The sequence below is a fragment of the Capra hircus genome, chromosome 13 (assembly GCF_001704415.2).
Source record: "Capra hircus breed San Clemente chromosome 13, ASM170441v1, whole genome shotgun sequence".
Taxonomy (NCBI): domain Eukaryota; kingdom Metazoa; phylum Chordata; class Mammalia; order Artiodactyla; family Bovidae; genus Capra; species Capra hircus.
The window spans coordinates 20,931,284-20,957,531 of NC_030820.1; the positions used below are offsets into that span (position 1 = coordinate 20,931,284).

The 26,248-nt window shown below is 38.6% G+C and overlaps 1 protein-coding gene across 2 annotated transcripts in view; it reads left to right on the forward strand.

Annotated features, from left to right (window-relative positions):
* Window positions 1-26,248, forward strand: part of PLXDC2 (plexin domain containing 2) — a 435,854-nt gene that overhangs the window by 238,338 nt on the left and 171,268 nt on the right. For both annotated transcript variants that reach the window (XM_005687914.3, XM_005687913.3), the window contains exon 4: window positions 7,444-7,513. In XM_005687914.3, the coding sequence (XP_005687971.1) occupies window positions 7,444-7,513 (70 nt within the window). The remainder of the gene's footprint in view (window positions 1-7,443; window positions 7,514-26,248) is intronic.

The following is a 26,248-nucleotide window of genomic DNA, read 5'->3' on the forward strand; positions in this document are numbered from 1 at the left end:
ATTTACTTGGCCTAATTTTTTGCAAAAATTAATGCAAATCTCACTTTGTCAATCATCACCATCATCATCCTGCCTATTTAATAGCTTCAAGATACAAACACGTGCCCTACAAACATGAAATTATTTGAATTATTAAAAATAGCATGTTCAAATACATGTATCGAAATTAACGATTAACCCATGAATTTATTCTTTTATTTTTAAAATTTATGTATTTTAATTGGAGGCTAATTACTTTACAATATTGTATTGGTTCTGCCACACATCAACATGAATCCGCCACAGGCGTATTTATTCTTAAATAAATGGACACCGCCTATATTCACTGGACTCATTGCTGTCATGAACTTGTTAGATCAGCAGTTACTAAAAGCGTGTTATTGTTGTTTAGTCGCTAAGTTGTGTCCAACTCTTCTGTGACCCTATGGACTGTAGCCCACCAGGCTTCATGGGATTTCCCAGGCAAGAATACTGGAGTGGGTTACCATTTCCTTCTGCACTAAAAGATTAGTTATTACTAATTTTGTCCCCCACAGGCTGCTGATTTTTCCCCATCAGGATTATACCTTATAAAGATGAAATAGAGGCTAGGGAACCATAGGAGTGTAACTTTACTCCTGTAAACAAGAAGCTGTCTTAAAACAAAAGGCATTTTTTATGAGTGACTTTCTCAATGGTTTTTAGGATTATAAATGCACCCACTTCCGATTCTTTAACTCTTAGTAGGGGGTTTCTGTCTTCAAGGTCTTGAAAGCATTGATTAATTAATTTATCTTTGTAATTCCACTGAGAATTAGGCAAACAAGTAAAACTGGAGCAGTGTTTACATAGGATTATAATTCTTGTGTTATTAAAAAAGAATTAGCAGAGATCATAATAATTAGAACCCAGATGGCAACAAGCATAAGAAAAATATCTGACAGAGGCAATAAGAGATGTAGACGTGCTTCGTAATCGATCAGAGGGGCTTCCCTGGTGGTCTAGTGGTTAGGACTCCCCCTTCCAAAGCAGGGGGTTGAGTTCCATCCCTGGTGGAAGAAGCTGCATGGCATAGCTGAAAACAAAGGAATCTATTAATATGGCCCTAATTTCCTCTGATAGTCTATTCCCCACAGTGATTACATGGGGCAAGTTGTAGCAGAGCATGATTCGGTTTCAAAACTCACAGTCATATGTGGCTGTACCCGCTGTAAATTTGCAGCACACCACCTAGCACCTATTTACCTACTTCTACAAGCTTTTCAAAGAACGCTTCACAAGCTTCTCCTCCCCCATATGATACTTCTTATGCCTGTCTCAGAATTATGATACCTCTCCTGTCAAATAGTTCACTTTCTGCCAAGTATAAGGAATTAGCAAATTCAGTTGATTTTATTTATGTCACACATGCGTTTTACAGTTTCGCTTTTGAGTTTTTATTTTACATTTTGCTCTATTACTTAATTTATTGTCTTTACATGAGAATTTTCTAAACACTTCTTCCTTTTATGTTGTGTGTGTATGCACGCATGCTCAGTCACTCAGTCATATCTGACTCTTTGCAACTCCATGAACGGTAGCCTGCCAGGCTCCTCTGTCCATGGGATTCTCCAGGATCATTCTCTACATAGAATTATAATTCTTGTGTTATTAAAAAAGAATTAGCAGGGATCATAATAATTAGAACCCAGATGGCAACAAGCATAAGAAAAATATGTATAAAGAATACCAGAGTAGGTTGCCCGAGAAGCTGATGGCACCTCACTCCAGTACTCTTGCCTGGAAAACCCCATGGACGGAGGAGCCTGGTAGGCTGCAGTCCATGAGGTCGCTGAGGGTCGGACATGACTGAGCGACTTCACTTTCACTTTTCACTTTCATGCATTGGAGAAGGAAATGGCAGCCCACTCCAATGATCTTGCCTGGAGAATCCCAGGGACGGGGGAGCCTGGTGGGCTGCCGTCTATGGGGTCGCACAGAGTCGGACACGACTGAAGCGTCTCAGCAGCAGCAGCAGCAGAGTAGGTTGCCATTTTCCTCCTCCGGGGGATTTTCCTGACCTAGGGATTGAACCTGCATCTCCTGCATTGGCAGGCGATTCTTTACCACCGAGCCACCTGTGAAGCCCTCCTTTTACCTTAGATATTTCTTACGGAATGAGATCCCAAATAGGAAAGTGTTCACCATTTGTGTCATCTTCATCAATTAAATCTAGTAAATTGCAATGTCGTGCTTCTTCTTGTTTGCAGTGGCTTTTTGTGATGTTGTCCAGGATTTTGTTTACCTTTATGGTTGCAGAAGAGTTTTTGTTGCATATTCAAGTTCTAAAAAATTTCAATGATGTGGTTAAGAAAGAAAGAAATTGAAGTCGCTCAGTCGTGTCTGACTCTTTGCAACCACATGGACGATAGCCTACCAGGCTCCTCTGTCCATTGGATTTTCCAGGCAATAGTACTGGAGTGGACTGCCATTTCCTTCTCCAGCAGATCTTCCCAACCCAGGGATTGAACCCAGGTCTCCCACATTGTAGACAGACGCTTTACCGTCTGAGCCACCAGGGAAGTGTAATTAATTAGTGATACAGAAGGTCTTCTCACACCTAACCAAAATAGCTCTTCTTCCTGTATTCATCATCTCAGTTAGTGGGTTATGGTCCACCAGTCACCTAGCTAGAAACCTGTCCTTTATTCTAGACTTCTCTCCCTCACTCCCAACTTGTGTGTGTGTGTGTGTTCGCAGTCGTGTCTGACTCTTTGTGACCCCACAGAATATAGCCCACCAGGCTCCTCTATCCATGAGATTTTCCAGGCAAGAATACTGGAGTGGGTTGCCATTTCCTTCTCTAGGGGATCTTCCCAACCCAGGAATCGAACTGGAGGCTCCTATATCTCCTGCTTTGGCAGGCAGATTCTTTACCACTGGAGCCACCTGGGAAGCCCAACTTTTACTTATGATTTCAATTAATTATGATCCTTCCAGTTTTACTTCCTACGTGTATTTTTACCCATCCCTTTCACTCCCATGCTTTCAGGTCTCATCTGACTAGTCTGGTAATCCCCTTTGAAGAGCTTCAGTGCATCTCCTCTGGGTTAGGTGTCCTCTTCAGGTCCTTACTCTGCTCCTGCCTGGTCCTATTAGTTTCTCCTTCTGTGTTGCTCTCCCGCATCACCTTCTTAACTCCTTGAAGGGAGAAACTGGTTGGGCCTTACTCTTTGAGGCTCAGCCTTGGATTTAGTGCCTGGTATATATAAGGTGTTGAATCAATGATTTTTGACTACACGAATGGATGAATGAATAAATAAAACTCTCCTTTAGCTTCACCGAATACCTGTTTTATATACCATGAAAAGAAAGTAAAAGTAAAAGTTTTCAGTCATGTCTGACTCTTTGCAACCCCATGGATTGTAGCCACTGTAGCCCATCAGGCTCCTCTGTCCATGGACTTCTCCAGGCAAGAATACGAGAGTGGGTAGCCATTTCCTTCTACAGGGGATCTTCCCAACTCACTGATCAAACCTGGCTCTCCTGCATTGCAGGCAGATTCTTTACCATCTGAGCTACCAGGGAAGGAAGCAATAATGATCCAATTACCCAGGGGTAATTATATGGAATATATAATAATTTAGCTTCAAAGAGTCCCATGAAATCCTAGTGCTTAATCATTTCTGTTTGTTTTAGTAATTTGTGTGGATGTGTTGTTCTGTGTCTGTGTCTATATGTGTTGTAAAGAGGGATGATAATTTTCAAGAATTTGCCATTAAGTGTGATACTTCTTATTACTTTACTTTCAATATTTCAGTAATATTTCAGCATTGCTTTGTTGTCTTTCAAATCTGGGTTCAAGTTTTGGTGTCCCACTTGGGCTGTTTTTCCCTGGAGAAGGAAATGGCTACCCACTCCAGTATTCTTACCTGGAGAATTCCATGGACAGAGGAGCCCGGCAGGCTTAGAGTCCATGGGGTCGCAAAGAGTCTGACATGACTAAGGGACTGACACTTTGGGCCATTCTTAACCACTCTGATGCTGAGTTAGTTTCACTTTGAAGCAGTTAAAATCTGAACCCATGTGATTGTTTTATGTGAACATGCATATAGAGAGAGTGCTTGATGAGATACGGTAGGAAGTATAAGTTAGCAAGAAGTAATAGTAGAACTCTGAGGATGACACTTTGTGGTCCCTCTTGATGTTTTGCCTCACATCCCTTCTGCCTCCCTGAGCTCACTGAAAATTGGAACTATGCGAGGCAGTTTCTAGGATACCAGCTAACATCCCAACTCAAGTGCTGTGTCTCTTCTTTCTGCCTGAGAGTAATCCTGGGGAAGGAGGGAATCATCTGCCAGCTGTCAATCAACAGGAGATCAGAGTGGGTGGATCAATATCCCAGCCTCCTAACCGCCAGTGAGATGATTCTGAGTCATGTTTTCCCTACTCTTTCCAGAAGGTCTCCAAGGGAGACCTGGCTATAGTGGTAACACATCCAGTAACTGTTACGGGTTTTTCTCTTTTCTGTGTCTCACTGTTCCCTTTCCTTAGCACATGCTTCCTAGGATCACCTTCCAAACAAACTGTCTGCTCCAAGTCCTTAAGTCAGGTTTAGGGTACCAAGGAAACTAGGCCGAGGCTGGAAGAATGTGGGAGCCATGGCCAACCAGGGTTGAGAGATCATTACAGTCAAAAAAGACATCGTGTTGAAGAACCAGAGCCTGGGATTAAGGGTGGCAGTTTCAAGGAAGTAACAGTTGTTCTAGAAGGCTGGCCAGTGTAGAGAGCGTGAAGGGAGAACCATAAGATAGCGGAGACCAATTAGTGGTGGGTCTGAAAACTCGTTTTCACTATTTTTGCGTGATTCCAGGGTCAGTGGGATTCTGGATCAAAAGATTTGGATTGGGGAGTGATATTCCAGATAGTATAGAGAAAAAAAATTCTAAGGAAAATGGAACCAAGACACCTGTAAGCAAGTTATTGAGATGAAAGTACCTATGCTTAGGGAAGGGTGTCAGTAGTACCTGGAGAGAAAGGGGTAGATTTCACAATTATTGAGAAGGTAACACCTTTATTAATTGTCATTGCTATTAGTGCAAAGCAGGCCATGGTGATAACTAAGGTAAGCTGGTCATTTAGACAGTAAATAGGGAGACATTTCAATCATTGATATTGTGCTTCAGGATAATATATTAGCAAATTTTTCTGTGAGAACTTACTATCAAAAATAGTCTTTAACTTATGTATTTGTTTTTCTCAGTTTGATTCTAAAAAAATTTAAATATTTGTCGTGGCTGAGAAATTGTCATATTCCTCTGGTTCATCCTTGGTAGTAATTGATAGAGTTTGTTAGTGATAGATGTTTAAACCAAACTCTTATTCTGGAAGTGAGAATGCCAAATTTTACCAATTTGCCCATGGCATGGAAAAATTAGACTGACGTAGAACAATATACTAGAGCAAGTGCCTTTATCAAACTGTGTCTGATGTCTTTTTTGAAATATATGATTTTGCCACTGAAGCTTTTATTTTATGGTTATTAGTAACCACTCATTTCAGTCAGTGCTGTAAAAATAGGTTTTGGTGTTCCCATTAGTCAGCAGAAAATAAAAAATGAAAATAATCCCTTCTGAAGATGCAGCTTTCACTAAAAAGGAAAGGGAAAAAAACTAATTGAAAGTCCCTGTAAATTTTAAATGATTAATATCATGCCAAATAAGTCATTAGGAATCTCTGATGGATATAAAAAGCAATCATTTGCATAATTGGAAAGAGCTAAATTCAATCTAACTATACTGCTCTATTTTTTTAGCTTGTATGTTGGGAGAGATATAATATTGAAATTGTTGAATTTTAACATAATAGCCTTTTATTATAGGTGGTTTGTACATTCTATTGGGCTCTAAATCAGCCGATTGATTTCCCTGTGGATCCTTTTATTTCAGTTGATCATCTTTGTTATAGCTCACTGTTTTTTCTCTCGTTTCCATCCTAATGATAATGAATCTGATTCATATCATTTCAAACATATGAAAAATCTAGGATTTCTTTTTCTTTGCTTTGCTTTTTGTGTCTTGTTTGTTATCTTACTATACATATACTACTGCTGCTGCTAAGTCACTTCGGTCATGTCCAACTCTGTGCGATCCCATAGACGGCAGCCCACCAGGCTCCCCTGTCCCTGGGATTCTCCAGGCAAGAACACTGGAGTGGGTTGCCATTGCCTTCCCCAATGCATGAAAGTGAAAAGTGCAAGTGAAGTCGCTCAGTCGTGTCCGACTCTTAGCGACCCCATGGACTGCAGCCTACCAGGCTCCTCCGTCCATGGGATTTTCCAGGCAAGAGTCCTGGAGTGGGGAGTACTGGAGTTATATATATATATAATATATAACAATAAGGTATATTATAAATATATATATATCCAAAGCTTCAGATCTTCTTTTAGAAAAAAAGAGGGGCAAAATTTATGAACTTTATTCCTCGGTCTCTCCAGTTTTCCTCTCTACAAAGTAAAAGTAGCTTTCTAGTAACCAGCATTTTTTTAATTATTGGTATCCCATACCTTTAAAAGTGTACAGAAAGTAATTGCTCTCAAACAACACTGGGGGCTAGGGCTGCCAGTCCTCACCCAGTTGAAAATCCACACAGTGATACCTCTGCCTCAAACACAAAGGAATTCACGAATGACTGACCCAAGGGCAGGATAGAATCAGGGCTCAAACCCTAGTCCTTTTGATTTCATGCTTTGTGATCTCTAATCAACTTTTCTCAACACTGCAATAATTTAAAGATCTCTCTAATGAAAACACAGATGCTATATTATTGGAAAGAAAAAAAAAAAAACATGTCATAAGTAGAACTGACCAGTACATTTCAAAGCCATGTTCAAGGGTCATTTGTATACTGAATCAGGGGAGTTTGTCACAATCTGAAAAGGAAAAATATCTGCAGGTTTAGATCTGTAGGTGCAAAGTATCTTATTCCATAAAACTGCCTTTTGTTCTATACAGAAGATAAGTTGACTATATAATTGCCTAAAATAAAATATTTTTACTTTTTATTCAGTAAAACTGAACAGATAACACGCTCTGCTATTTTGGAGAAGATTAATCAAACAAAAAACAACCCTAAAGAAATTGTTGATCATGATGGTTGACCTGCTTTGTAGTGGACAACTGAAAGGCAGGAGTGATGTTACAGAGAATAGCTTGATTCAGAGCTGAAACTGTTAGATTCCCTTTGGAAGTGAAGAATAGATTAACAGATCATAACAGGCCCAACTTTATTTTTTCACATATTTTAAACAATTAATTATCAGAGGGTAAAATATTCTTTATTTCCATCCAATATCCAGACTCAAAAAGTCAGCTACAATAATAGTGGTGTAAAGTAGAAGCATTTTTTTTTAGGTAGAAGGCTCTTCGTTTTACATTTACTGTTATACACATTATTGATTTTCTTTTCTGGTTGTTGTTCTTGCAGAGAGTGAATCTGTCCTTCGATTTTCCATTTTATGGCCATTTTCTACGTGAAATCACTGTGGCAACTGGGGGTAAGTGGTTTTCTACCCATTCACTCTAAATAATCTACAGTTTCACTACAGTTATTATTTTTAATTTACTTCATATTTCAAAAGGGACATTTATTGGAAAAGCCATTGTCTTCTATCAAAAATCATGGGTATAAATAAAACCTAAGAAAAGTACAGCCATTGGGGAAACTTTTCTGCAGAAAAGGAAAAAGATACTTATAATAATTTTCAGCATAGATTCATCTCTGCTGTCTTTTCAAGTTTTCATTCATTCTTGATAATATGGAAGACTACATGAAAGGGAACAGAATTATAAAGAAAAGGTGCTTAAGGAAGCTATAGAAGTGTATCATTTTCTTTTAACTTATGTAGTAGATTGAGATATGTGTGTGTGTGTGTATATATATACACACACGCACATTCTATTAGCTTTAGTTATTTGGTTGTTTCCTCCCCCTTTAATGCCACCTAAGTTGACTGAGAATTTTAAAAATGAACACTGAAACTTGGTTTGAATTCTCTTCATTTTATTTTTCTCCACAAACTTTGGAGGTTAGTTTAGAGATTAGCAATAGCCTAGAAATGCAATTATCAGTTTTCCCAGGAGTCAGAAAAATGTATTTCTCGAATGCTACTAGCAGAAATAAGCAAAATGCCAGAAAATATCACTGTTTGCCTAATAAGGAGCAATAGAGAAAGTAGGAGAAAGAGAGAAAAACATAAAAATGGAAAAGTAAAGAAGCAAATTATTGATAAATGAAATACACAGATAGGATGAAAGGTCTGTGGATGGCTCATGCTAAAGCACCAGAGGGAGTCCCTCTCCTTCACTGGGTTTTGGTCTTCTGGATGGTATAGAAACCAGGTTGGTCACTCATCATATTTCAGTAAAAGACTTAGAAGTTATATAGGATTCAGAGGAAGATTTGTAATCAGGAATACCAATAATCAAGTAACAATTTTAAGCACCATCTCTCAGCACTGGCAAAGAAGGTACCTCTGCCTTAGGATCATGTAACCTAGTGCACAAGGTGAAGCAGAATGTGGGAGTTGCTTAGAAAATATAAACGATGAAATATGAGTTTCCCGAGATGATAAAGCTCAAACGTAAGAATCCTTTAAGACTTAATAGAAAAATTACTTAAGATATTTCTTGAAGGAAGTTAGAATTTCTGTGATTGTGCAGGGAAAGAAGAGTAAGTCACAGGGAAGAATATCTTGAATAAATACTATACAGAAGAGAAAATTTGGTGGAGTATTTTGAGATAGTAAATAACCAAATTTGAATGAAGCTGGGTATGTAGGTTTAAAAAAAAAAAAATGTTAAGATGTGAAAAGCAGGTTGGGACAATTTTGTATACTGCCTCAAGAGTCAGTTAGAGTCACTAGTTGTTATTTGAGTTCAGTTCAGTCCAGTCGCTCAGTTGTGTCCGAATCTTTGTGACCCCATGAATCGCAGCATGCCAGGCCTCCCTGTCCATCACCAACTCCCGGAGTTCACTCAAACTCACGTCCATCGAATCCATGATGCCATCCAGCCATCTCAACCCTTCTCCTCCTGCCCCCAATCCCTCCCAGCATCAAAGTCTTTTCCAGTGAGTCAACTCTTCACATGAGGGGGCCAAAGTACTGGAGATTCAGCTTCAGCATCATTCCCTTCAAAAAAATCCCAGGGCTGATCTCCTTCAGAATGGACTGGTTGGATCTCCTTGCAGTCCAAGGGACTCTCAAGAGTTTTCTCCAACACCACAGTTCAAAAGCATCAATTCTTTGGCACTCAGCTTTCTTCACAGTCCAACTCTCACATCCATACGTGACCACAAAAAAACCTTAGCCTTGACTAGATGGAGCTTTGTTGTCAAAGTAATGGCTCTGCTTTTCAATGTGCTATCTAGGTTGGTCATAACTTTTCTTCCAAGGAGTAAGCGTCTTTTAATTTCATGGCTGCACTCACCATCTACAGTGATTTTGGAGCCCCAAAAATAAAGTCTGACACTGTTTCCACTGTTTCCCCATCTATTTCCCATGAAGTGATGGGAACAGATGCCACGATCTTTGTTTTCTGAATGTTGAGCTTTAAGCCAACTTTTTCACTCTCCACTTTCGCTTTTATCAAGAGGCTCTTTAGTTCCTCTTCACTTTCTGCCATAAGGGTGGTGTCATCTGCATATCTGAGGTTATTGATACTTATCCCAGGAATCTTAATTCCAGCTTGTGCTTCTTCCAGCCCAGCGTTTCTCATGATATACTCTGCATATAAGTTAAATAAGCAGGGTGACAATATACAGCCTTGATGTACTCCTTTTCCTATTTGAAACCAGTCTGTTGTTCCATGTCCAGTTCTAACTGTTGCTTCCTGACCTGCATACAGGTTTCTCAAGAGACAGGTCAGGTGGTCTGGTATTCCCATCTCTTTCAGAATTTTCTACAGTTGATTGTGATCCACACAGTCAAAGGCTTTGGCATAGTCAATAAAGCAGAAATAGATATTTTTCTGGAACTTTCTTGCTTTTTCCATGATCCAGCGGATGTTGGCAATTTGATCTCTGGTTCCTCTGCCTTTTCAAAAACCAGCTTGAACGTCTGGAAGTTCACGGTTCACATATTGCTGAAGCCTGGCTTGGAGAATTTTGAACATTACTTTACTAGCATGTGAGATGAGTGTTAGAAGACTCTTGAGAGTCCCTTGGACTGCAAGGAGATCCAACCAGTCCATCCTAAAGGAGATCAGTCCTGGGTGTTCTTTGGAAGGAATGATGCTAAGGCTGAAACTCCAGTACTTTGGCCACCTCATGCAAAAAGTTGACTCATTGGAGAAAACTCTGATGCTGGGAGGGATTGGGGGCAGGGGAGAATGGGACGACAGAGGATGAGATGGCTGGATGGCATCACTGACTCGATGGACATGAGTCTGAATGAACTCCGGGAGTTGGTGATGGACAGGGAGGCCTGGCGTGCTGCGATTCATGGGGTCTCAAAGAATCGGACATGACTGAGCAACTGAACTGAACTGAGATAAGTGCAATTGTGCAGTAGTTTGAGCATTCTTTGGCATTGCCTTTCTTTGGGAAAGTCCTTTATTAGATAAGTGATAAACTTAAGAAGCAGAACCAAGATTATAAGTGGAATCTAAAAAAAAAAAAAAATGAGACGAGCTTACTGACAAAACAGAAAGAAACTCACAGACTTAGAAAACACACTCATGATAGCCGGGGGAAGGGATAGTTAAGGATTTGGAGAAGGTTATGTACACACTACCATATTTAAAATGAATAACCAACAAAAATCTACTGTACAGCACATGGAATTATGTTCAATGTTATGTGTCAACATGGATGGGAGGGGTGTTTGGGAGAGAATGGATACATGTATATGTATGGCTGAGTCCCTTCACTGTTCACCTGAAACAACATTAACAACACTGTTAATTGGCTATAATCCAATATAAAATGCTTTTGGTGTTAAAAAAATAAAAGCACAAAGCAGAATCAAGATACTTTGTAATGCCTTAAAGTATAAAAAGACTGAAGTTAGTGCATATAGTTGAAAGTGTGAAAAATATTGAGGACCTTGGTAATTCTGTGGCTTCAAACCATAGGAGAGAAATGATGCTATTAACAAAATTTACAGACTCTAAGCAGAAGAACTGGTTTTAAGGCTTCAGTCCAGAAGCTATTATATTTTGTGTAAAAAAGGACTATATATAAGTAAAATTCATACACAGATTCTGTCTTAATGAGTTCACTGTGTATTTCTGTGCTAGTATATTGCCAGGCATTTAATAGACATTTTAATTAATATGTTGAAGGACTGAATGAAAAGGAGAAAGGCAAATTAAAAGATTTTTCCTATAAATCATGAATTACTTCATGTCCACTCACATCTTTAAAGTATGATATAAACATGGATATCTCATAATATAAACATTAAGCATGTTTTCTGAGACTTAGGTTACCAGTGTTCTACTGAATTTTTAAAAGTGAATCATTAATTATGTTTGTTCAAAATCTGTACACACAGTGGTGAAAATATGGGCAGCTTTGCATTTTCAGTTTCTCAAATCATTTTATCTTTAAAAGTCATGTCAGCAATTTAGCCAACATGAAGTAAGATTTCCCTTAGCTGAGTTGGTGGGGAAAAACCCAAACAGATGGCTATATCATGTTTATTGCTTCAAAATAACCTTCTTTCTTTGCAAAGATCCTCAAAATAAGTGAAAAATCTGCTGTCTTGAATGATTTGTATCTTCTTTGATGAAAACAATAATGTAAAAAAAAACCTTTTCTATTTTTTGTTTAAGAAATGCTAGTATGGCACTTGCATATATGAATCCATACCCTGGTTAGACACTGACCTAGGCTTCTCCAAAATGGAACCAGAATCTCTTGTAAAAGTTTTCAACTAAATAAATAGCTTGTCTACACCTCCATTGTGTATTTATTCAATCAATTTTGGTTGAGTCCCTCTGTGAAAGACACAGTACATAACATTAATACTTTGGTTTGTATAGAGAAGAATAAACTGTGGCTCCTCCAGGAGCTTAGAATCTAAGAAGAGGAAGGATTATGTGACTAAGCAATAAGACAAGGTTGACTGTGAGTGTTGGAGGATCAGAAAGGTGCTCTAAGAGAGGGTCATCCTTATTGAGCAAATCAGAAACAGGTTTGAAAATAAAAGCTAACATTTGACATTGGCCTTAAAGGAAGGTGGAATTTTAGTATGCAGAGAAGCAGGTTGAAAAGAGGTGAAGAGGGAAGGAATATTCTAGACAAATGGATGCCAAGCTAAGCGACTTTGCTTAGTCCATATTGAGCATATTTGGAGAGCTATCAAGTAAATCTGTTTGTCTTGGGTGGAGACTCAAAGTAAGAAGAGTTCAGTGAATGGGAACTGGGAAGAGTGATGTAAGATACTTTTAACTTTAGACATTTGGATGATATCCAGCAAGCACTGGGTTTCTTTGAGTAAATAACAGATCTGGCCTGATCTGATAATGGAGGATAGGATAAGGTGAGGGGTTTAAAGGCAAAGGAAGAAGCAGGTTTTTCAGTACTTCTAGTGCCTGAAGCCAGTGAAGGGCACATCATTTGAGTTGTCTAATCATTGTGTTTGCAAAGGTTTTCAGGCAATAGGATTCATTAAGACACAGGTGAGTAAAGCTAAGAACAGCTTGGAAGAGAACTTCTGAATCATAGATTTTCAAGCAGTCTCTTCTGATTAAATAGGTGGTATAAGCAGATAGACCTACCTGACAAATGCTCATCACTTTGCAAAACTAGAGAAAGTTAATTATTAACTATGAAAACCATACAAGAAAAATAGAAACCACCAGTCAGATAGACTGAAGTAATAAAGTAGACTGAAGGCCATTGCAAATAGACCAGGGACTGAAATTTTTAAGTAGGAATACATTGATTTCTATGAAACAAAATGAAAGAAGATATTCTATTGATTGCCACTTCTCCCTGAATGTGTCCACAAATTACTGTGACCTGTTTTCATATATGGACTTCCTGGTAGCTCACTGGTAAAGAATCTACCTGCCAATGCAAGGGACATTGATTCAATCCCTGGTGCAGGAAGATCCCCTGGAGAAGAAACTGGCAACCCACCCTAGGATTCTTGCCTTGAGAATTCCATGAACAGAATAGCCTGGCAGGCTACAGTCCATGGAGTCACAGAGTCAGATATGAGTGAGCAGCTAAATAGCAACAGGATGAATACTTTAATAGGTTCTTTTTAAATTTTAGGCTTCTAAGGTGATCTTTTAAAAGCTTCAAAAAGCAGGTTTACATCTGAAGATAAAATTTTTTAATTCTTGCAACCATCACTAGTAATGATATCTCTTTCATGAGTTCATTGTGGGCACTACATTTAACTAGATGAGAGGAAACTGAGAGGTGGGAAGAATGGTGATTGATGCCTTATATAATGGTGAAGAGAAAAGTTGACATTATCCAGACAATTCTGACCCCAAATTTTAAGTATGTAGTTATAGGCTGATTCAAAATGAGTGTGTAGAATTGCAAGCAAGCCACACATGAGATTAGGAATCAAAGATGACATGAATTAAAAGGCAACATTGGTTATGTGAAGGTTTACCCTCCTTTCCTTTCTTTGTGAATTTCTAGGTGGAGATATAAGAAGATAGTTGTTCAGGTTTTTTTCCTAGGGTATGAACACAGTTTTATTGTAAAACCTGTTTCACACACATCTCTTTTTCTGGTTTAGTGATATAATAGACATATAGCATTGTATAAGACGTGAATTTTAGTTCTATTTTCTTTTGTTTGCCAGATGCTAACTAATAAAATGTAAAATGTCCACTAAGTAATCAGTATTTAATATCTGGAAAATTAATGGCATTTAAAAAAGTCAAACAAGGAAAAGTAAAATGTATATAGTCAGCCCTCCATATCTGTAGGTTTTGTATCCTGGGATGCAACCCACTATGGATCAAAAATATTTGAAAAAAATTTTTGTAAAGTTCCATGAAGCAAAACTTGAATTTGCTGTGAGCTGGCAACTATTTACATAGCATTTACATTGTATTAGCAATTATTTACATTGTATGAGATATTATACAACCTAGAGTTAATTTAAAGTATGTGGGAGGATATGTGTTGGTTGTACACAAATTGAGTTGCAGGGGATTTTGGTATGAGAGTGGGGCTGTGTCTGGGAGACAGAGGAACAACGGTATCTCCTTTCTTCCCATGCCTCCAAATCCATTAGTACACCTCCCAAGGCGAAAATAAATTAATCTGTATGTGTGTTTTTTAAACTGTTGTTGTTTATTGTTTAGTCACTAAGTCGTGTCTGACTCTTTTGTGACCCAGTGGACTCTAGCCCACCAGGCTTCTCTGTCCATTGGATTTCCAAAGCAAGAATACTGTAGTGGGTTGCCATTTCCTTCTCCAGGGGATCTTCCTGACCCAGGAATCGAATGTGTGTCTCCCTCATTGGCAGGCAGGTTCTTTACCACTGAGCCACCAGGGAAGCCCCACTCTTTGAGCTATGGTATGAAATTCAGATCTAAACTAATTTCCTATATCTTGTTAATTGTCATTTGTTTTTTTTCCCCTTTAAGTCCCTAAGAAGAGAGGTTGAAAAAAATAGTGCATATTATTTTGATTGGGTTTTCAGGAAGTATATTACCAAACCTTCCAGCTTCTATTTTATTCTTTCTTTCAAATAGCCATATTTTAATTGTAGTCCCAAATAATATTTCATGCTTTTTAGAGGTACTTGATTAATAATAGTTATAAAAGACTTTTTAACAGCAGAAGAGAGTTAGTTATTATTCAGGATGATTGATTTTAAATACCAACCCTGTAATCTTCCAAGTATATAACCTCGAAATAACAGAACTTCATTGCATCCATTAGCTTTCTGAGTCTAGTGAAAAAGGAAATGACATTATTTTGTATTATTATTATCATTATGTTATTATGTGTATCTAGAGATCTGATACATGCAGGGAGATATTGAAGGGATAGATGTTGGACAAAAGAAAATCCATTCCAATTTGGTTCACTAATTTAAAGTAACAAACTCAAGTTTCAAAGATTCCTGGATGGAAAGATAAGTTGTGTGATGTCTGCTCTGCTATGTCTGAGTGATTCTCTGGATATATGTCCTGAAAGTCCAGCTCAATTGTCCTTGATAATTTACTCCCCCAGACTGTCTAGTGTCCCTCAGTAGACTGAGCAGATTCACCAACATTACTGAATTTCTTTTCCCTGCGGCTTTATGAATTGCATGTTCACAAGCCCATTTGTTTCTCCTGTGTATCAATGCGTTGTCTTTCATCAGCACTGGTTCCTTGGGATTGGGGTGAGGTGTCGCTGGAGATGCAGAAAGAGGCCACTCAGGAGATAGACTAGAGTCAATATGAAAATTACCAGAGGCAGAAATGTGGGTAGACAGAAGCACAGTTTAAAAAAAGAGAGGATCATTGATCCATGGTGGATAAGTGATGATTGGTGACAGGAATGGGGAAATGTTGATTAATCAAAGTGAAAGTCTGGGTAAGAAGCAGATTCTCCAGGCCTAGCCCCTTCCATCACCATAGCAGCCATAGAGAAGTCCACAGATCAATGGATGTTCACTGTTCACTTAGGAACGTTTGCACATGGAAAGCACCGTTTAGTCTCTTATGGATCCAGGCTTTGTTTGAAATATTGGCAAATATTTGCTTTCCTCCCTAGTTCAGATAAATAACAGTATTACCTAGATGCTCAGATACATCACCCAGTTGAAAACAAAAGGAGTCTAGGTGACTAATTAACAAAGTAACAAAGTACAGCAATTGCTCTAACCTTGTCCAGTCCTAGAAAGAGGAACAAAATACTAAGTGAAGCAGGATTAACTTTGGACTCTGGGCTTCCCAGGTGGCATGGTGGTAAAGAATCTGCCTGCCAGTGGGGGAGACACAAGAGACGCTGGTTTGATTCCTGGATTGGGAAGATCCCTTGAGGAAGGAAATAGCAACCCACTCCAGTATTCTTGCCTGGAGAATTCCATGGACAGAAGAGGAGCCTGGTGGGCTACAGTCCATGGGATCACAGAGAGTTGGACTTGATTGAGCACACACACACACATACACTGGACATTCCAGGAATAAGTTCAAAAGAGTTCTGTTTCTACTCAAGTCAGCAATTGAAATTCATTTTCTTGGAGAAGCAGTCTGATACCTAGATTAAGATAAATACTCTTGTATTGTAATGTGGGTCTTCATAAATCACACCAGTCATAGCTGTTGTAACCTTCAGTGACTTACTTAATCTCTCCTGCCTCAGTTTCCCAATCTGTACGATAGCATAATGAAAGCTCCTAGTTCATGAGGACTTTTGTCAGGAGTCAATGACATAACATGTATTAGTGATACTTATTTCAGAGAAAATGCTACAAAAATAGCTTGTATTGTTACTGCTGTCCTCTTTCAATACGTCTTTTTTTCTCTACTATTCCTTTGCACAATATCTTTGCTGTAAAGCTGTGTTTGCCTGTCAGTTTGTCTGTTGTTTTCTTTGATAATGTGATCCACAGCTCAGGAGGTGCTTAGGGACTTAACTTTTCATTATCTCCTTTTAAAGTCTGGCTCATCTGTTCCTGACTGGGAAGTACAGGCATGTGTAGATGACTCGGACGTCCTCTTTGTTAGCGTGGGTATATCTGTCATCTCTAAGGATACCTCAGAAGCTCCACTAAAGACCTCCCAGTGCTGCAACTCTGAAAGTCTTACAAAATTTCCCACATGGCAGAAGAATCTTGAAATGTTGCTCTAATTGTGATATTATGGGTCATAACTGGATAACAGGCATTATTATCAACAGCAAGCCATCCATATCTTGATGCTTCTTATTCTCCCCTTTGTAAAACATGAACTTTAAGGACAAGTCATCAAAGCGTAAAGTTAGTTGTGGGTAAGATGATGGGGGGTGGGGATGACACTTGCCTAGTGTCATCTCATCCAGGTTGCCTTTCATAGATATGAGATTTGATTAATTGCTAATAATCCAACTCTAAAATATACTGAAAACCCAATCCCGAATGCAAAATTAAACACTCGTTTGGTTAAATTTATGTGTGATGTTTTGCCTTTGAATTAGGAGATAAATTTCTTTATTCGTGCTCAGTTGCTTCGGTCATGTCCAACTCTGCAACCCTATGGGCTGTATCCTGCCAGGCTCCTCTGTCTGTAGGGAGTCTCCAGGCAAGAATACTGGAGTGAGTTACTGTGCTCTCCTCCAAGGGATCTTTGCAACCCAGGCATCAAACCCGCATCTTCTGCGTCTCCTTCATTGCAGGCAGATTCTTTACCACTGAGCCACTTGGGAAGCATAAAGTTATTTCAATGCTATTTATTGTCAGGATTTTCCCCTGTTTACATCACAGGAAACCAGTAGGTATAATGTGGAAACAACTCACAATTGTGTTCTGACTTCAACTGGTACAGCTCTGGAGCTGGGGCATATTATTAAACAATAAATATTTTGTTGGCTATTTCTAATGGGATTATGGTAGATTTAGATTACTTTGTTGATCTGACTAGCCAGAGGGCTACAGTGAGATTTTCATTTAATCTGCTTATGGTTCAAATGAGAGGTTTCTGCTGAAGGCAAAGAAAATGTAGGGGAAAAGCTTTTTTAATTGTTTTATTATCAATTTCCACAGCTCCTTTAAAAAAACAAGCATCTTTTAGTTAATAGCTTGTGGAGAAAATCAATAGCACTTTTAGATTACTCAGGGAACATAGAAAAAGTAAAAGTATTTGGAACAATTAGATTTTGCAACAACAACAAAAAAAAAACCCACAAAATTCTATATAAATGATAAAGAGAAAAGTCTTTTAATGTTTTAAAAATTGTTGTCAATATACATAGCAAAGGATTTACCATACTATTTATTAAGTGTAGCCATTGCGCTCTGCTCCAAATAAGTGTTCCTCCTGATTATTCTTTTTTTAAGTGGTAATCTCCATAGATAACGTATCAATTTCCTCCAAAATGCCTTCAAAACACAATTGTTTCCCAAAACTTTATACCAGTACATTCTTGTAAGCAAAGTTTACTGCTCTTAGTAGGTGGCAGAGAGAAAAACCTATTCCATTAGAGAAACATTTGTGAAGGTCACAGTCCAAAGACACAGGACCACTAAAGGCTGAGAAACTTCTAAAACTGAAATCCAAAGAGAAAAAACAGAAGCAAAAATAGAACACCCAAGAACTATGGGGCAATAATAAAAGATGTAGTTCAGTTCAGTTCAATTGCTCTTGTCTGACTTTTTGTGACCCCATGAACTGCAGCACACCAGCTTTCCCTGTCCTTCACCAAACTCCTGGAGTTTGCTCAAACTCATGTCCATTGAGTCAGTGATGCCATCCAACCATCTCATCCTCATCTCTTGCCTTCAATCTTTCCCAGCATCAGGGTCTTTTCCAGTGAGTCAATGCTTCGCATCAGGTGGCCAAAGTATTGGAGCTTCAGCTTCAGCATCAATCCTTCTAATGAATATTCAGGACTGATTTCCTTTAGGATAGACTGATTGTATCTTCTTCCTGTCCAAGGGACTCTCAAGAGTCTTCTCCAACACCACAGTTCAAAAGCATCAATTCTTTGGCACTCAGCTTTCTTTACAGTCCAAATCTCACATCCATACATGACTGCTGGAAAAACCATAGCTTTGACTAGACGGACCTTCATCAGTAATAAAAGATGTAATGCATACATAATTGGAATGTCGGCAGAGAGAAAAGAAGAGTAGAGCAGAAGAAATATTTGAAATAATAATAATAGCCAAGAACTTTCCAAAATTAATGACAGACACCAAACCAGGGATCTCAGAGAACACTAACCAGGAAAAAAAAGAATGATAGCAGAAAGCACAGTTGGACATATCAGTTTCAAACTACACACACACACGAAAGAATGCAAAGAGAAATTCTTGAAAGAAGTCAGAGAAAATCATACCTTCCTACAAAATACCCAACCAGTGCTCCTTAAAACTTCAAAGTCATCAAAACAAGAGAAGTCTGAGAGACTGTCATAGTCAAGAAGAGCCTGGGGAGACATGATAACTGAATACGCTGTGATGTCCTGGCTGGGATGCTGGAATATAACAAGGACAGTATGCAAGAATTAGGGAATCTGAATAAGTTTACTTAATAATTCAGATAATAATTATGTATCATTATCTTTTCATTAATTTTGTCCATGATATGGTCATACTAGTCACATAATAATGTAAAGTGTTAGTATGAGAAACCAAGTGTGGAGTATATGAAAAGATTCTGCTCTATCTTTGCAGCTTTTCACTAAATTTAAACCTAGTAATAATAAAAAAAAACTTATTTCTTTAAAAAAAGTAGGAAATACAAGTGGCTGCTAAATATATGGAAAATGTGTAATCATACTCCTAATAAAAGAGATACAAATTAAAACAGTGAGATATTTTTTCCACTTGTGATTTGTAAAGATATTTTAAAAATAATTTTCCTAATATAATAATTTTTTTAGGACATAGAGAAAAATATAGTCTCAATTATAATCTGTTAAAATATAAAATGTATAATTGTTATTTCTACTTCTAGAAATATACCCTTTAGATGCACTCACACAGGTGTGAAATAATGTATGAGGCTATCCATTGCTAAAGATTGAAAACAACCTGTTAATAAGGTTGTTCAAGTTGTGAACAGATGAAATAAATTATGCACTCACAGAATGGAATGCCATGTAGCCTTTAAACAGAATGAACAGCTCCATATATCTAACGAAAAAAATCAAGGTGCAGAACAATGTTACACACATATATGTGTGTCTGTATCTGATTGCAGACAGGTATATTTAAACATGCATAAACTATCTCTGAAATAGTTTGAAAGAGATATGATTTTAAGTTCACAAAGAAATCGCTGGAAAGATATACAGCAAACTATTAACAGTGGTTACTCTTAAAGAGAAGAATTGGTAGATTGCTGGAGATGGGGAAAAAGGAGACAGATTCCACAGTCATCTGTACATCAAATGATTGCTTTGTTCATGTATTATCCCTTCCAATGCTATTAGGATTTAACATTCTTATTGGCAAGAACTCATAAGGAATAAATCCCTGAAGTACATATATTTGTTTTCTTTTTGCATAATCTTTATAGTAGATCGTTTTGGAAAACAGTGGAATTTTCAGATTGTAAGGTATCAAGTTTTCTCGTAATTAGTTTTTTCAAAAATTTCTTATGTTTTAGAGTTTCAGGTGGTAAGTGAAGTTGCCATTTTTATTGTGTTCATTTAAATTATTTATTGAAGTATTTATTGGTATATCTAAATTTCTTGAAGATAAACCCAAATTAACATCAAACTGCTAAATGTGACATTGAAAGAAGGGCAGTAAAAAGATTTGGGTGATTCATGGTTTAAATATATAACCGTCATATTAGAAGGGAAGATATCACCATCTAATTAATCAACACATATTTGATATGATTAGGAACAATTTATTTGACAATATAGTATCAATAATTAGAAACTGAAAACAATTAGCTGAGTATTTTCTAAGGAGAAATAGGAAAATGTAAGGAGTGTATCTATTATCATAAGTCTGCAGATTTGGCAGCAAGAAATAGCAGCGCTTCAAGGGTGGACCCGTGAGGAAGGGAAGTTAAATCAGGAATGAATGAGGCCATACTGGTGCAGCTCCTCTTGCTGTGGTGCTACTACTACTGCTGCTAAGTCACTTCAGTCATGTCCGACTCTGTGCGACCCCATAGACGGCAGCCCACCAGGCTCCCCCGTCCTTGGGATTCTGCAGGCAAGAACACTGGAGTGGGTTGCCATTTCCTTCTCCAGTGCATGAAAGTGAAAAGTGAAAGTGAAGTCGCTCTGTCATATCCGACTCTTAGTGACCCCATGGACTATAGCCTACCAGGCTCCTCCATCCATGGGATTTTCCAGGCAAAAGTACTGGAGTGGGATGCCATTGCCTTCTCCATGCTGTGGTGCTAGACATTGTTTAATGAGGATATTGTTATGAACTGAATAGCTGTATCCCTCCCTAAGTTTGTATGTTGAAGCCCTAAACTCCTATGTAGAGATGAGGCCTCTAAGAATATAACTGAGGTTAATGAGTTCATAGGGAAGGGGCCCTGATTCAGTAGGATTGGTGTCCTTAAGAGAAGAGACTATACAAGCTCACGCTCACCCTTTGTGCACTCAGGCGAAAGGCCACGTGAGGATTTAGTGACATGGTGGCCACATCTGCAAGTCAAGAAGTGTCCTCAACAGAAGCCAAACCTTGCCTGAACCTTGATCTTGGATTTTTTAGCCTCAAGAACTGTGAGAAAATACATTTCTATTGTTTAAAGCACCCCATCGATGGTGTTCAGTTATGGCAGCTTGAGCCAACTAATACAGATGTCCGAAGGGCTTAATGACTTAGGACTTTCAACAAGGTGGGAGACAGACTCCAGAAGTTCAGATTTTCTGGACCAAAATGATACTTAAGTTCTTGGCAATGTCCTGATTCTGAGTAACCTGTCCCTTGGCCAAGCTATAAAGAGCAGAGCCAGCCTCAGAGAAGCAGAAGCCAGGCTGGGCTTCAGGGCTGGCCAGGGTGGCAGAATGAGAAGGGCAGAAGCCAAAGCAGGTTATCATTAGGAATAACAGAGACAGCCTGCGGAAGGTAGTAGATGACCACTCCTCAGAGAAGGTGCAGGGTCCAGGGACTAGTGCCAGCCAGAGGGAAGATTTCCAGACCACAGGATTCTCCAGAAGGACAGTTATACAGGACAACAGACAGCTGTGGGCTGCCCCCAGTGGATTTACTATTGGATAAAAGAGAAGAATGACTTGATGGAACAGCCCACAAATACCTCAGTTGAATATTTGTTCAAGAATGCATAGAATGAAGGATTTCAGGACCAGCCACTGAAAGTGTGCATGAAGGTGGTGGTGGAGGTAAGGAATTGCATGAGCTCTCTGTTTATAAGAATATCTCTACTGAGAAATCTGTGTCTTATTAATATTGTCCAGGAGGCTTCATTATTTCAGTGTATTCCTTGTTTGTTACATAACCTTTGAGTTTGTTCTGTCTACATTGTTGTTCAGTAGATAAGTTGTGTCCAACTCTGTGACCTCATGGACTGCAGCATTCCAGGCTCCCATGTCCTCCACTGTCTCTCAGTTTTCTCGAATTCATGTCCGTTGAGTCGGTGACGCTATCTAACCTTCTCATCTCTGCCACCCCCTTCTCCATTTGCCTTCAATCTTGCCCAGCATCAGAGTGTTTTCCAATGAGTCGGCTCTTCAACCTGTAGAATATATAAATTACTTGCCTTTTCAATACATACATAAATGGTATACCACTCAGGTCAGGGACACGAGCATGCATTTCTTTTTCCTCTAGAGATAATGGGTTGTCTGGGCAGTGGTTGATCCTGTGGCATTTGTCCTATGGTTTGGCACTATTTAGTACTAGGCTCATACCTACTGGAGGCAAGGGAGGTAGGGGTGGAGCTGCTATTCAGTTCAGTTTAATAACTCTTATTTTCATAAACTAAACTGTAACTGTGTTTCAACACTTCATGCTTAGCAGGTGGCTGCCATGGAACTGATAAAATGTTAGAATGAATAACAAGTTCTGCCTCAGAATTCCCTGGAGTGCTTTGTAAAAATGTGGATATCAGGGTCCTGCACCACACCCGCAGACAGCAACTTCTGTAGAATGTCTACGTTCAAGGGGCAAGGGATGACAGACCAGGTTAGAAGATGAGGGCAAGGGATGAACCTAGACAAATGGTCATTAAGTTGAGTTTGTGTAGCATACACACTCTATTTTTCCCAGATTCGATTTAATTTTAATAGAAAAATTTTCTAATATTTCATATTCAAAGTACATGTAAGATTTGTACTTTTAATTGATCATTGTTATTTTATTTGGGGAGATATGGAAAAGTGATGTGGATATGGGGAGTACAGACCACCTCTAGACACCACCACCCTCTTCTCAATTGGACTTCCTGGCAGCAGAACCCAAGAATCTGATTTTCAACAGTTCCCCAGGTGATCCTCATGTTTATTATGCTTGCGATTTTCTTGGGCTCCAAAATCATTGCAGATGGTGACTGCAGCCATGAAATTAACAGATGCTTGCTCCTTGGAAGAAAAGCTATGACAAACCTAGACAGTGTATTAAAAATCAGAGACATTACTTTACTGATAAAGGTCCATATAGTCAAAGCTATGGTTTTTCCAGTAGTCATGTATGGATGTGATAGTTGGACCATAAAGAAGGTTGAACGCTGAAGAATTGATGGTTTTGAACTGTGGTGTTGGAGAAGACTCTTGAGAGTCTCTTGGACAGTAAGGGGATCAAACCAGTCAATCCTAAAGGAAATCAGTCGTGAATATTCACTGGAAGAATTGATGCTGAAGCTGAAGCTCCAATACTTTAGCCACCTGATGTGAAGAGCTGACTCATTGGAAAAGACCCTGATGCTGGGAAAGATCTAAGGCAGGAGGAGAAGGAGGCAGCAGAGGATGAGATGATTGGATGGCATCATTGACTTAATGGACATGAGTTTGAGCAAGCTCTGAGAGACGGTGAAGGACAGGGAAGCCTGGTGTGCTGCAGTCCATCAGGTCACAAAGAGTCAGACATGACTGAGCAACTGAACAACAAAATGGGACAAAATACATTTTGAGAAACACAGCACTTTTGGGAACGCATGTAAGAATTAAAGATTTTAAAATTAAAAAAAAAATTAATAAAAAAATAAAATAAAATAATTTAACATAAAAAAAAAAATCTGGTCAGTGGAGACTCTAGTAAAAAACGAACTTATAAACATCTTTCTACTTACATCATCAAGAAAGCAATTAGAGTTTTCAGGCATAAATTCAACTGTAGCTGCCTATAAACTCTAAAAGGGAAAAAAGTCACTACTCATCCCCAGATTGCAGGTCTAATTACTTCCTTGTAATAGTTTGCCTGGCAGGTCAAGATTTAGACTGCAGAACATAGGATTGTTCTTACAAGGCTCAATGTCACCTCTGCTTTGTGTCTGTCTTCCAGAGCTTTCCACCGGGGACATGGACTCATTATTTTCACAATTTTGTCATCTGGCAGTATTTAAAGACAGTTTGTGCCTGATAACTTTCATTAACTTTTCCCCTAAACTGTGTTCTAAGGAATAATATGGCTTATCCCCTCCTGCCCCATTCTTCGTTATGCCGTTTTCTTTGGGTTATAACGGCATTATGTATATTCGTATCACATGCCAGAACACAAGGCATAGTTGACAGTCTCCTCCTAGGTGGGTCCAAATGCAAAATGTTGGGCAGCCTCTTCAAGTTAACATTCCAGTGCTGTGCCATTTGAGTGAGAATTCAAAAGGGGGATAGAAGAGAAGAGTTTTATTTTTTTCCCTTCAGTGATTCAGTGAAACAGTATCTGTCACAAGCATCTCATTCAAATAACCCATCCTCAAAGTGAACAGCACTTGTAGTAGCTCCTTGAAAAATTGAGCCTGCGGGTACAATAGAGCACTTAACTTCAGAGAAGGGATGTAAACACCAGTCTGAACAAATGTTGTGCCACTTCTGCTCAGCTTCTATTAAAAACAGTGAACATTCTATTAACAAATAGAATGATGAGAGTCTTTTATACAGAAGCCTTTTTATCCTAAATAGAAAGCCAAAGAATGTATAAAAAGTTTTCTTTAAAATTCTCAAGGATGAAGAATAAATTCATAATTAAGAAGAAATTCATAATTAAGAATTCAAAACAACAATGATCATTATATGATCTTGATTTTATGACCCATCCATCTATTCTGGAATGTTTGTTCCAATGCACATTGCCCAGCCTTTCCTGTGGGAGTCCAGCTTGCTTCCTCTAGGCCCCTGCAGGCCAGCATTGACCCCAGCAATATATCCGGGAACTGTATAGCAGGATTGTCAATTTCATTAACACCTAGGTTTGGGCTAGAAGAGGAGGTCTTCTTTGTGTGCCATTCAGCTTGAAGATACTGAGAATTTGCCTGTAACTCAGAGACTACCTAAGACAATTTATTAACATTGAACACAGGATGAAAATGTTTGGCTTGCTAAATAATTTTTTTTTTAATTTTCCAAGTTGTCCATTTTCGTGGAGTAAACCACACAATCCATCACCTTCATGCATTTGCCTTACACACAGAGTAGCTTCAAGCCAATACATATCGATGTTGTCCAGTGAGACATTTGTTTCTCAAGCTCTATATGTAAAATCCTGAGCAATCTTAAAACCACGGGGACCTTCTAACCTTAAGTGATTTTTCTTCTTCCAGTAGATGCAGTTTGAGGATTTAGATCTTGACATTTTGGCAGTCGGACACACTATCCCTGAGGAAGAGCCCCGTGGCAGCAGTCAAAAAATAATCCCTCACCCTAATGAACTTGATCTTTTAAAAACTAGGAGCAATGTATTAGCAGTTGGCTTTAAAAGAGAAAAACAAGCGAGGCTACATCTGAAAGCAGCATTTCTGTTGGTGGACTGCAGTTTCCACATCCTGTGTTCCTTTCATTAGAGTCTTTTTATTAATGATTTCTCTACTACTTCTGACATATCCTTAAACATCCCCAGTGTTTTAATCAAGGATATGTTGGTTCTGGCATTTGGTCACAACACCCTTCCTGTGCTTTAATGTGAATGTTAATAAAATGCGTGTCAGACTGTACAGAATGAGAGGAGTAGAGTATATGTATCCCCACTGTCCAGGCTCATTATTCCTTTTTCTTTTTTCATAAAATCAAAATTATCTAAACAGCAATGGGTCAAAGAGTAAAACTTTGAATACTTGACGGCACTAAGGACCTAAGCTGCCTGGAGGTGTTTCAAATCTCCTTTAATTCTGTTTCTGACAAGTGGGTCTGTAAGTGTAGATGAAGGATTTCTCCTAATGTTACTATGCAAAGTGTGCCAATGCTCACTTTACATGGCTGCAGTGACGAAGCTAAATGTTTCCAATATATATTAAGTCAATTTTTAGTGAAAAACCCAAAGGCAAATGAGAATTTATAGCCTTGCATTTAAGAAAAAAGAATTACAAGTGAGTGAAATATTTTTTCTGTGTTAGAAAGAAGTATTGAGGTTCAATATTTTAATGAACCTACTGTTAGTTTTACAGTCTGCTATTTACAAGTAACTGTGCTGGGCACTGTTGATGAAACAAGCCAAAAGACGTGATATTGGTGCCCTAGAATGGCACCCCACTCC